This window comes from Petromyzon marinus, chromosome 15 (assembly GCF_048934315.1).
Source record: "Petromyzon marinus isolate PM22_M1 ecotype Great Lakes invasive population chromosome 15, UKy_Petmar_22M1.pri1.0, whole genome shotgun sequence".
In the NCBI taxonomy this organism is placed as follows: domain Eukaryota; kingdom Metazoa; phylum Chordata; class Hyperoartia; order Petromyzontiformes; family Petromyzontidae; genus Petromyzon; species Petromyzon marinus.
The window spans coordinates 4208483-4221690 of record NC_133681.1 but is presented as its reverse complement, the minus strand read 5'-3'; the positions used below and the strand labels follow the sequence as shown (position 1 = coordinate 4221690).

Below are 13208 nucleotides of genomic sequence, written 5' to 3'. Positions count from 1 at the left end.
TGCACGTGTCGTTACCGGCGGCCATAGGCCATTCTGAGGCTTTTGGGGATTGGCAACTCTGAGGGCGCCGCGCTCGCTGACTGCTCCTGCCCGAGTCGCCTCCCGCAACCTTCTATTCCAGTGGTTTTGTTAATCTGGGGTGCACGCTGCACCCCCTGGGGGCACGAGATGCCCCTTCTGGGGGTGCGAGGCATGGCCAGATTTTTTGTATTTTTTTTTTGAAGCTAAACACATCGAAAACACAAATTAAGCACGGGCACGTAGTTACAACGACTTTGTTTCATCAAACCTATGTATTTATTAACATTATACTTTTTTATGATTGAGAACCTAAGAGGGGGCGGGGGGGGACAGGGGTGCAGGGCTTCAGCAAAGGTTAAGAACCACTGCTCCACTCCAAAACAGAAACGCCGCTCGACCGTGAGGAATGCCATGGCAGCTTGTCCGGTGGTACCAGCGACACAAGTGAATGTTTGAATGATTTAGTATTTTAAATCACAATCGCGAGGTATTTTAAAGAAAACAACGTGCGTGCCGTGCCGTGCCGTGCCATGCCAAAGTTTCGTCATCCTTTTTTCGGTTGTCTTTTATGATCGTGCTGTGTAACAGTAATAATAATGAAGGTGTGCGAGTAGGCGAGTTGCGGTGCAGAGGTCAGCGCACTCCGTCACTGGCGAGTGACACCAGAACTAGGCCTGGGCCCCACACTTCAATCTGCACTGACTAATGTGACAAAGCACGTCTACATAACTAACCCTCATTCTATGCTCCCGAATGGCAATACGTTCAGGAACTAAATGCCGATGTCGAGGTCTGCTAGCCGTGACGGGAGAGCATCAGCACAGAGAGTGCGTGTAGTTTCGCGACTCCGTTGAAGGATGTTGGAATGTATGTTGAACTTCTTTGGTACCGTACGTAGCCAACCGCGCTAATCGGAGGTGCGGTCCTTAGTTCGTGGCAAGATGTTGTCTTCCTCGCCTGGTAGAGGGTCGTGGGTTCGATTCCAACTCTGACGTCTGTATATCTGGAGTTTGCATGTCTCTCTCTCTCTCTCCCTGTGGCCACGTGGATTTTTCTCCGAATCCTCCGGCTTTTCTCTCCACATTTAGAAACGCGTTTAGAGTATTTGGCTGCTGTAAATTTACACGTAATAAGCCACTTCGGTGGGCTATCATTTGTGATATCCAGGTCGCTTCTGAAAAAGAGCTACATAGCTCAGTGGGCCTTAACTGGTAAAATAAAACATAGTTTAGGTTAGTTTGTGTTTCATGGCCACGGCCGCGTGCAGTACAAACCTCATGGCCCACACGGTGTGTGAAGTGACTTATCCAGCGGTCGATTGACTATATTTGACTCTTTAGATAATGAAAGGTAATGTACGAACGTGCTAAAATAATAACATTTTCAATCGGTGCATTATTGCTAGCTATTACAGGTGGATCGGCAACATCCACATTCATAAATAAAATGGCACAAAAGGATTGACAAAGGCATGTAAATTATTAACGGTGCACTTAGTGCCAATTAGATGCCAATTGATAATCGTTTTTGGGTTAGGGCGCCTACATTTCAAGCCAAACTGTGTCGTAGACCATGAAAATCATGTCTACGTGATCTAATCATGAAATACATTATGATTCATTTCTGATATACTGATAATTCATAATTTTTTTTTGGGTCAGATAAGTGTAATATTGACAGTGCAAACCTACATATTATATTAAACTAATTATTCGGTGATGCTGCTGCGTTGGCACATAAGTGATTACGTGCTATGCATTTAGGTGCTATGAGGAAGAGCCATTGGAAGAAACGTCGCATCTATATCCAGGGACTCCTCTACTTACGAACGAGTTAGGTTACAGAGGTCTGTTCGTAAGTCGATTTGTTCGTCAGTCCAACTTTACTCCTGTCGATCTCAAACATGTTCTACGGCATGTACAATAAACACGGGAAATGGCTTTAAAAGTTGTATCATCTCCTGTAGATATAGATGCCACTGGTCCTTCAGATGTGGATGTCACCGTCTCCATCTGTTGCGCGGCAGTTGAACTTATGACTCTCCGTCCAAACAGGCAGACAGGTTTGTTCGTATCTCTGAAACTTTTGTGAGTCGACTGTTCGTAAGTAGAGGAATCCCTGTATATCTTTCCTTTTAAGGCCACAGTGTTATTGAAGAATTTGTTGCGTTTCGCAAATAATAATGGTCGCACAAACCTACGTGTTGCATTTCTAGATGCCGTTTTAACTTATTAGCAGAAAATTTGACGAGACTTGGGGGAAAAAAAAATAGTACTGAAAACAGTCCAGTGAACTTTGTTCCCTGGTGCTGGATGCAGGGAACACTCCTTGAGCAACAACGGGGCACTGTGGGAGGTGGATGTTGAACCCAGGGTGACAGCAACTGGCGAGCGAAAGTGCAAAGAGGGGGAGCGGCTGAGACGTTGAACTACCTCGCCCTGGTATACAGGAGGTTCATGAGTTCGACCCGACCCTGACACCTGCATGTCTGTATTTTGCACGGTCTCCCCCGTGATCTTGTGAATTATTCGTTGGGACCGCTGGGTTTCCCGTCCACATTTAGAAACGTGCGCGTTGGCAGTATTTGGCAGCCATGAATGTCCACGTGATAAGCCGATTCGTTGAGCTGTCGCTTGTGGCCAGGTCGCTTCTGAAAAGGAGCTGAAAAGCTCGGTGGGTCTTACCTGGTAAAATATAAAAAAAATAGTTAAACAGTTAGAAGAGGCTGCTCAGGATTGCTTGTAGAGGGAGAGGCTGAAGCAACGAGCGTCGCCTATGGCCCATTGGCGTGGCCTCCTTTTTGTAGAGCTGCCTTGATGAATTGATGAGTTGATGGTGCCGATTAATCGTTTACCCGGGGACCCCTTTGTTAAATAGCAGCCGTCACCACACCCTGCCTCATGAAGGCCAGAAACCCTCCCTACAAACCACAGTGAGCGTGACGTGGCTGATGACGTCCGATAGTAGCACCAAGATGCCCATCACCTCCCGTCCAGCGGCACGTAGGAACAGAGATGAGACATTTTTTTAAATGTAGCAATGGAACTGATAATCGATTCCTTAAATAATCGCTATAACCCAGCTGTACTCGTCTGCAATGTTTACCGTTTAAGCCATTGTTTTATTCTAAATTAATTTGCATTATTACAGTAGAGCTGAGAAAGTCAGATGGACTGCACTGATCACAGTGGAGGTCGATTTTAATTGTGGTTCGGCCTGTTTGTTTGAAGATAGATTGTGATGAAAATCGCGCGGTTTTTTCTCTCAATCGCAATTAAAATATATAGTTTTGTAATAAATCAGAATTCTGGTCAAAGTGGCGTAGGTTTCAGTGATTCTTTTTATAATTGGCAAGACAAAAAGAAACGGGACTGAAATGTGCTTTTAAGGGGAGAGATAATAATCGTCAATGATATAGAGAGGTCGGTATGAGAACAAGCACTTTCATTTTTCTAAATTTGACAAAAATAGTTACATTTTTTATGATTTTTTATTAAAAGCGGGATTCTTGCATGGCGTGTTGGTTAGCACAGGGGTCGGCGATTTGCGGCTCTTTAAGGACTGCCTCGTGACGTTGTTCAAGGACCGCAGTCTCGTAGTCACCACGTGAATTGGGGCTCTTAAAATATTGAGTTGTTTACCGGATTCTAAAAAAAATATGTCTGCTCTTGTTATTTCGGTTACCAACACCCGGGGTTAGCACAACGCGCCCTAAAGCCAGGGGTTGCCGGTTCAACTCTGTCACCAGGTGCAGCAGTTTCAAGTTTCTTAAATCCCGCCCCCTGCTCCTCTACCTCAAGACGTATAAAAGGATACTTGAGTCGATCGGCTGGCCACGTGCGGTGGGGTGAAATGTGGGTAATCCTCCTCTGCCAAGACATCCGGACCGCATGACAGAGCGAGACAAATAACGTCTAGAAGAGGGGGGGGGGGGGGGGCTCTGTTCGAACTCCCTTTGGTGGAGGCCATTCTGCCAACAGTGGCGCGAGCAAAGCAATTACAGGGTTTCGCCTTTACCTTGTATTTTTTTTTCACCCACGAGGACTGCCGCTATAAATTATGGAAGCTGCCAAAAAGAAAAAAACGGCCGTCCATCCGAAGAATCGTCTCGTGTGTGTGTTTCTTTAAAAGAAATGTTTTCCCCGCAGAGCGTTGCTCCGGGTCTGGGTTTGATCTACTCGTGTGAACGCGATGTCGAGTGAACTTTCCGCTCCTAGGCCCCCCACCCGGCAGATGACGTCTCGGATCCGTTTGAAAATAAAGGTTTGTCGAGAGGCGGGATCACTCGACATCAGCTCTTCAGAACCGTTTCTTTCACTCTTAATGTAGCAACACTAAGCTCTATGGTTTTGCCAACCAAGCCATTTGAACGGCACAACCATTTGCAACAACACAGCAATAATGGGCAAACAATGTATCCGGTGGCTGCCTGCCTAAATTGCCTGGCTGCTTCATGCAGGAGCCGGGACAGTGGTGGCGGGGGGGTGGTAAATTGTAACCCTCGTGAATTCCTACGATGCCACCACCTCCTACTTCCGCTCTAAGCCGCGGCGCTATCCGGACTTGGACATTCATCGCCGCTCCTTCATCGACGTCGCCGTTGTTGCTGGGTCAGAATCCAGGAGCTCCCTGGCAGAGACAGCGTTGTGTGCGTGGCACCCTCACCACAAAGGCTGCGGCAAGTCGAAGGGGATGGGCAGTAAACACTGGAAACCCAGCGATGGCCACATTCCGAAGAATAATAAAGAAAAGAAAATACAAACACCATCGCGTCGGTTTTTCGCGTCCGTGCAGCGTAGCTCTCCGACGTGGCTTCGGGCCGTGCCGCGCGTTCGGCGTTAACATCCGACGTTTCGCTCCCCCCCCCCCCTCCGGATGAGAGCTTCTTCAGGAACTGAATGCCCCACAGCACCCTGCACGAAACGTCAGGGCCGCGTGCTGACCAACACGCGGCACAACCCGGAAGCACGTTGGTGGTGCTGTCGCAGTGAATTGTTTGCAATAAAATTAATTCTGGAAGGTGATTTCGTGATTTTGTATTGTTATGTTTGTTTACCCAGGAAAGCCTCAATGAGTCTCAAGGCTCTTTTTCTGGAGGGTTCTACAGTAGGAGGCACTTTGTATCATCCAAAATGGGTAATTTACAGGTGTGTTTTCAGCATTTGGGATAATTTTTGGCAAATATCAGTTAAATTTCATTGACTTTTTTGTTTGTTTGTGGCAATGAGGGGAAATCGGAGAACTCGGAGAACAACGCCACGCAGAACGGTGGGGAAATTGTACAACCGCCACACAGAAAGGCGTCACCGTCAGGAATCGAACCCCAGACCCTTTTTGTTGCTGTGAGGCAACAGGGGTATTACCACTGGGCCATCCTGTCACCCATCGATCAGCTGTGTGGACTCCAAGAGATGGCGTAACTTGGCGCAACATGAGATTCAACCCTGGCTTTGGGATACTGCGAAGGGGAAACCATCCTTTAGGGAAACTATTGCTTACGCGATACAGAGTTTGGATGGTTAGACTCAAAGTTAATTACTATTATTAGTTAGGGGTTCAATGAAGTGTTGATTAATCAATTGAATTAGATTAATGAGATCATAATAATATCTGCATCGAATCGGCACGTGTGTAGGAATCGGTTATTTTAAATTAGTACTCGGTATGTTGTTGGATTCATGCGACCCTTGCTGCCACTAGAGGCCACTAAGTTCTCCACTGTAAAAAAAAGGGAATAGCTTTTTAAATTAAATCTTGGTATAGAATTGTGACAAGGGCCGGGGGTGAAGAGTGTGCCACCATTAATTGCTATATATATAAAAAAAAAATTGTTTAATCACAGTGCACAATACAGATCAAGCTTCGTCACAACGTGTGTACGGCATGTCGAGATACCATTGGTAACATTGGCAGAGTTTAGTCGGTGAAGCTTTACGGTGAATTTTTTGTGTTTCCACAAACGTCGACGGAAGAATTTTTACGTATGCAAGCATGGGCCCAGTGCGTCGACTTCCTGCAGAGGTATTCCAGCCATTTCGCCGTGAACACCGTTATATATTACCGCCTGGCCCCCTTGTTTCGTATTCTTTCCCAGCAAGGAAATTTACGGGGCTGTTTTGAAGGCCCGTTGATTATGAATCTGGTTACGACGCCGTTTTACACGTGTGTGCCATACAGTGTGCATATATGTGTAATCCTTTATGCCGAAGAAACGGTCGCACGGGTGGGAATGATCGCATTATAATATCGGCAGAGATTTTTTTTTTGCTCAATTAGGAGCCAAGAGCTGATTGATTGCTGCTACACGGGTTAAATTGGTCCTTTGTGCACACGTCTCTTGCCAGGGGAACGCCGGCAGAATACTGATATTGCCGTCTCAATGGCAGGAAATCACTTCTGTAGACAGAGATCGTGCTCTTTAATTTGCACAGGACCAACACACTTTCTCTTGGAAAAAAATAACATCCGAACCATTAAAAAAAAGTTGAATGTTCCCGAGCATTGTTTATTTTAAAGCGATATTTACATGCAGCATGCTGTATTTGTTTTTTTTGTCAAATACATGTGTTAGATGCTAATGAGTGTATCGCTTTAAAGTCTCACTACATTGCCACAAGGATGAGTCTCGGATTTCAACGTTTCTGATGTTTTATTTAGACTTTTTAGGACAATTTTTTTTGTTGGGGGATGTCCAATTGTCTTGCGATAGCGATGTAGGGTTGGCTACGTACGGTGTGTAAGAGGTTCAAAATACATGCATTACCTAACCCGGTGTCATGTGACAACTTCTGGAGGAGAAGCGCAAAAGTGAGAGCATTTTGGTCACTGCTCTTTTCTCTTTCGCATCACCCTGAAAAATATGTGTTTTGGATCATCTCACTTTTTTTTAGACGTGATTTTCCGAATTTAATCCATCGACATTGGGAGCGCACCTCCTTCGTAGATTCCTCGTGCGTACATATTCGCACCGCTCTGGGCTATCCGTTTTTTTGTAATTGGAGTGTGAATTGTTACTGTGCATGGCTCTTTGTAACATTTCGATGAAAGGCACTTTTTACATAGATTATATCACTATCTTTTACGTGTAGTGTGACTATGATTACGATGTGAAATCTATTTTCAGGCGCAATACAGGATGCTACTGCTGTGTAGGTTTCCACAGTGGTACTGAATATACAGCAGCTCCCCGATGTTTATATGGATTGCGTGCATTCATTTCTGAAAAAGCTCCCCGCACGTGGTGTGAAACGTCGGACACCATACCGACAAATGCCCAGTACAAGCGCCCATAACACGTCAGAGAGCCACAAAACACTTCAACAATTTTGGACGGCGGTATTTTTGTTGCGGTTATTTCGACGTTTCGTTGTAAGGGTATGGGGTGACTAGTGCCTGATTGAGTTGTTGTGGCATGGAATACGAAACAGAAAACGTATGCTATAGGGCCGCTGATTCAAATTAAACTGAGAGGCACAGATAATGAATGATTTAATTTAAATCGTAATTACCATAATTCGTAGGCGTCGGCGTTAATCAAATTCAATATGCTCGTATAGTTCGCCATACGACCGTTGCACGTTTTATTTCATTCAAATTTTCCACGAAAAAATGAATCCCTGTAGGCACTTGCTCAATTGATCGCTCGTTGTGTTTGCAGCGAATGCGGTGCTTTGTGAGATACAGAAGGGTCCACCTCCCGATCCCGTGGAATTCACGCTCAGCAGTGGGGACATTCGTGACCTATGTCCCGCAAGGGGTCGTGGTTAAATGTCAACGGACTGACATCGCTCCTGGCCCACAGAAAAGGACAATATATAGCCCCGGCAGGGATTTGTAAACAGAATTTATTGTTTGGAAATGCCACAGATTGAATGCTGTGCCGCTTTCAGAAAGGGCACTGGAAAGATATAGTGTTTGGAAAAAATTGGCATCATTTAAATTAGCTTATCCCTTGTAAAGTACAAATGCTCAGTGAAATGGGCTATTTTGCCGAATGCATAATTTATGGAGCACTTTGGACTATTCAACACTTTTACGTGCTGAGAAAATGTATAATGGTATTGAAAAAAATCATAACTTGGATGTTATTACGTCTGAGTCTAAATCATTATTATTTTGTCAGCCTTACAGTGTTTTCAAGGTATAGGGAGACGAGCATCCATCTTACAGAAACTAATTTAAGCGCGAAATGCCGGCAAGAAAGATTAACGCTGCCTAAGCATACAGATATTGCTCCTTGGTGTGCCTTAAGTATTTGGATTCGTTTGACTTCGAGGCCTTGACATTGCACACGCAATAATGAAAAGCAAACGTGCGGGCGAATCGCGAATTCACGCTGAAATTTCAGTCTAGAAATATGGACTCCCGCTTGCCGTGGCGTGCGCGCCACGCTGGAGGGATGGCAATCAAAACACGCTAAACGGACTGATTTTGATAGAATATTCTGTCAAGCCCGCGCTAGTCTCTTAGAAGCGTCGGGCAGCGAAACGCGAGAGCCAGGAGCTCTTCATCAATCCGCATGGCTCTTGCACGTGTGCTCGGAGGGTTTGTCCGGTGATTAATATTGATTGCGGAAAGGCTGCTGCTGCGTTTGAAAGTGAGGCTGTAATAGGTGGGGTGGGGGGCATCTTGGAAGAAGTGATCAGCAGCGTTTGTGAGTGTTTGTTGCTGTTTTTGGGCAGAGGGACCTCCTGCATGCTACTCCGTCCCGGGTGTGTTGATAATGACATTGATTAAGAATGCGAAGTTACTCAAATGTTTCTTTATATACTTATTTTATTGCGATGTTTGTCACGGATGTTAAAGAATTTAGATTTCCTCAAGGCCACTTTTGACACCCGGAGTTTTTAAACTTGCAAGCCTGCCTTTTAGGGTGTTTGATTACTTTACGTAAAGGGACATGCATAATAAATTGACACTGATTAAGAATGCTACGTTCATCATCATTATCATCCGTAGTCTATCCACCGCCGGACGAAGGTCACCCCTGAGCCTCCGCTGTGTTTTCACGATCATACGATGCAATAATCCACCAAGCGCTGAAAGTCACTTTGGATTATTTTATTCGAACGATGTCCGGACCAGACAAAAGTTAACACCGGCACACTGGGTTTGTTGTCCTGGCCCGGAGATTGCCCGTGGATTCCCGTGTGCGCACCCTGCGTTGTCACAGCGAGCGTACAAACGGGCGCTAATTTCAGGACTTGTCATTGTGTGAAACTTCACGCGGTTCGGGCGATTTATGGGCAGGTAGCTGGAACAAAGCCACGCTGCAGCTCTTTTCGAAAACAAAACCCGGCCTCCTTTTGGCTTTTTTTTTGGGGGGGGGGGGGGGGGGGCGGCACGTCGTCGTCTACTGGAACGAAAAGTCCCTGGTCCATTTGCAAAAAAAAAAAGTGGGAAACTTTGAAATATTTCCTCCGAGCTATTATCCCCCCCTCCTCCTCCCCTCCCCGTCAAAGGCACCCCACACTGATTCTCGGCCAGATACAATCATTGTTGCGGAGACTCAAGAAAAAAGAGACTTTAAAGTTTTGAGCTCAACACGCGGCGCATTTTCTGCTACCCCCTTCAGATAAAATTTTCTATCGCGGAAAGGGGGGGGGGGGGGGGCGGGCGGCAGGAGTGGCGGTTGGGTGGCGTTGGTGCGTTTCTGAGCAGTCGTCCACGAATCACCTCCGGAGGGGGGGGGGGGGTTGGCTATAAAATCGTGCAGCGCCAGCAATTCCACAGAGCAGCACAGCCTCAGGTGGCCGCCGACGATGCCATGCACAGCGGCAGTCGGCAGCAAAGATATGGGGTCCAAGGTATTTGTTCATGCAGTCGTTTTTGTTTGCAGTTTGCCGAAGTTTCTTTTCTAGTTTCAAGCATGATTGGTCCAAGGGTTTTAAATTTTCATTTAAAATGTCCGGCTACGAAAAAAATGTAATGGGGTTTTTTTCAGGCTGTATTCTGCATCAACGTTCGTGCTGGGGCGAAATGAATGCTTTGTGGGTGGCAATGTGTAACAAAAAAAAGTACCTTTTTTGGGGGGAATAAAAAATGATTTAGACGTAATTGTTGTTATTTTTGGCCTCCTGTCATTGCTCGCCCAGACGTCTTGCAGAGAGGTATGTTCCGTGGTGATATCCGTGTGTTACATCGCAGGATCAAGGCGGTGGCTTGGGGAGATCTTCATCCAGCAGTGGATTGGCCACGACTGATGAAATATCCAAGGGATTCAGAATATCCCGTTGGCACCACCAGGATTTTTTTAATTCAGAAAACCACATTACTTTTAACAACGGAAAAACAAATCCAGAGAGCGTGATTTGCGCATTGTAATTTACCTTCTGTGCAAAAGTTTGCAAATTAGTTCTTCTGGGGGAGTTTGTGTTTTTTTTATTTTTTGCTGCCGCTCTTTGTTGACCTGCACAGCCAAGTGATTTCATTTCTGCCATAACACATTAATGCATCACTGCAGCCTCCGTTGTGTTGGACTGGCTCGCACGACGATGTAACGCCGTGATTGCATTTGTATGCAAAATGTGTCGGTGGCGGGGGGGTTAACAGATTGAGCGCAGGGTAAACACTGCTCGTGAAACTCTCGGCAGGCACCCCTTTTTGCTATGAGGCTGGCCGAGCAGATAATCCGTCGCAGGATTAACACGCGATTGTTATTTAACTCGGAGCGCACATACACATACGCGGCAGCAGCAGCAGCAGCGGCGGCGGCAATATTTCACATTCGTTCTGCAATGCTTTTTTTACGTGACTGCACTGTGTTCTAAATTACCTTAACTATATATTTATTTTTTCTCTACGAATAAACACGACTTTGTAATCATCGGTCATGTTCTAGCCACTGCCGGTTGAGGGCCAACAATGTCAGATGTGTCCGGGAATCCTAGCTCCGATCGAACGGTTCACAATGGAGTGCACTCACCGTTGCACCACTGCTATTGGGCCTCTATGAATTTAATGATAAAACTGAAACGGATTGAATATTTTATTTATGTATTCTTACTGATGTGGGGGGTGGGGGGGAATTGGTGTATTTCCAGGTGCAGCTTCTGGTTGTGGTAGTGGATGAGCGAACGAAATTACTGTCCCCTCGCTTCACTTTGGACTCGGCAGCGCGCACGCAACGCAGATGTTCAATCGGTCGCTGTGCTCACTCTTGCCGGATGGGAGAACCTTTGAGCGACGCCGTCCCTTTTGAAATGGAGACCTCGCGCCCGCACAAAGGAGGGGACATTAATACGGGCGTTTGTTTCAAAATGGCTCGTGGCTTACGGGTGGGTGACGGCGTTTGTTAACTTGTCATCATGTGTCCCCGCGATCCTCTGAATCCTCTTGCCCTGGGGCTCTGATGCCCCCTGCTACTGATCTTGGGTCGGTGCTCGCACGAGCCAGCCGGGAGCGTCTGCACACGGACACTCGGTCCGAGATCTTGATCATGCTGCAATGTGATGATTCGCAGCGCTGCGATTCGCAATCCAGAGGTCACCGGTTCAGTTTGATCCTCGTGCGTGGCCGTTGATGCAATGTGGCGAGCTTCTCAAATCCTCAAACCCGGCACCTTCTGTCCACCCAGCGGTACAAATGGGTAAATCGATCGGCAGGACACATGTGTGGCGGGGTCAAGTGTGAGTAATGTCACCTCTTCCAAGATGTCCTGCCAGCGTGGACTAGTAGGTCAAAAACCCTTTAGCGGGGGGCTCTCTTGAGCTTCCTTTGGTAAGAGGCCCTTCCACCAGCGGCTGCATGAGCAAGCAATTGCAGGGCTGCACCTTAACCCTTTTTTGTTTCTACCCCCTGCACTGCTCTGACCTCATCACGACAGTCGGAGGGACCGCCTCGACCCCCATCACAATCCAGTTGACCCCATCTCTGCGGGGGTCAATCCCGTAACTGGATAAGTGGGCAGGGTCGGGCACTTTGGGGTCTACAGCTCCGGAGTTTATGGGTGATAATCTAGATCTGCCAGCGGTACGTGGAGGGCATGTGGAGCATCGCTGCGGCGGGTGCGGAGCGCAGAGCGTCGCGGCTCTTCTCCAGGTGACGTTCGTGCGGGGACAGTGGGAGGGGCCTGGTTAGCGTCGACAAAGCCCCACGGGAGCTGGCTCCGGCTGGCCAAGGTGGTGGGTGGGTGGGGGGGGTGGGGAAAAAGTGGCGGTAGTCCTCACGGCTGTTTTCGTCCGAGACGTCGCGCTGGTCGTCAACGGGAGGGAGCCCCGCCTGGACTGGGTCTGCGCTTTGTCGTGGGGAGACGGTGGCGCGCTGCCAATCCGTAGGCCATGAGCAACCAAGAGGCTTTGGTCGGTTCCCTCTGGGGTGGCATTGCCACTGCTATGCACTAGGCGCCTTGGGCAGAAATCTTACCGTACATATTGTCTGTTTTGATAGACACACTTGCTGTTTATTTCTCCATCAAAAACTACTTTTTCTGTTGCTGTCTTACATCATAGTATTCTAGAGGTAAACTCTTTCAAACGCAAATAATTGTGACAATTTCCCAGCCCGTGTGGTACTGGTAATTAAAATTGTTTGAGCAACGTGAGTGACTGGGCCGTGGCTCTGGGAAGTTGTTGCAGAGGAAGAGCCGTGTATTGTCCAAGCCAATGTGGTCGTGACATCGCATTCACGTCCCAGCAGCCGTCATCGTCGGCACCATCTGTTCCCGACGCTTAGTGGAAAGTCCCCTGTTGATTCCCGCACGCTTGTTGAGGACTCTTGTTTACCCCTCGCTCACCGTTTCATCTCAACCCACTGCCGCGTTCAACCCCCACCACACCCACGCGCTCGCAGCTCTCCTCGTCCTGCTTCTCTCCTCGCGCCACTTCCGCTGTCAAATTCCCTCCCACGGCCTCCTTCGCCATAGTTTGTGTGCTCAAAAAAGAGACGTATTAACCATACTCTTTGGTTCTTTCGGTAAAGTCGCGTAGGTAGAAAAAATAATAATAATAATAATATATCACGAGGTTTCGATTGCAACACAAGCGATCGTCCTCAGGTGGAAAAAAATAATCCAGCAATGGAACTGCTGGACCAGGAATAACCCGATATATTATATTTTATTTTTCTACCTACGTGATTTTACCGAAAGAACCAAAGAGTATGGATTCCTGCAGTCACGAAAGCTTCAAATCAAGATTAGACGTAATAATTCTTCATCAATTACAACTTCAACAAAAGTTCAGGTTTTT

The 13208-nt window shown here is 47.1% G+C and overlaps 1 protein-coding gene across 18 annotated transcripts in view; it reads left to right on the top strand.

The window, feature by feature from the left end:
• The window catches only part of LOC116942596 (protein 4.1-like), a 128163-nt gene that overhangs the window by 37205 nt on the left and 77750 nt on the right, over window positions 1–13208 (top strand). For 6 of the 18 annotated variants that reach the window (XM_076067231.1, XM_076067230.1, XM_076067229.1 and 3 more), the window contains exon 1: window positions 9747–9827. The exons of 6 other annotated variants lie outside the window; for them this stretch is intronic. In XM_076067231.1, the coding sequence (XP_075923346.1) occupies window positions 9783–9827 (45 nt within the window). In that variant the 5' untranslated portion in view covers window positions 9747–9782. Of the gene's footprint in view, window positions 1–9745; window positions 9828–13208 lie in introns of those variants that run through there. 6 more of the 18 variants (XM_076067236.1, XM_076067237.1, XM_032954692.2 and 3 more) reach the window with 4 other exon arrangements.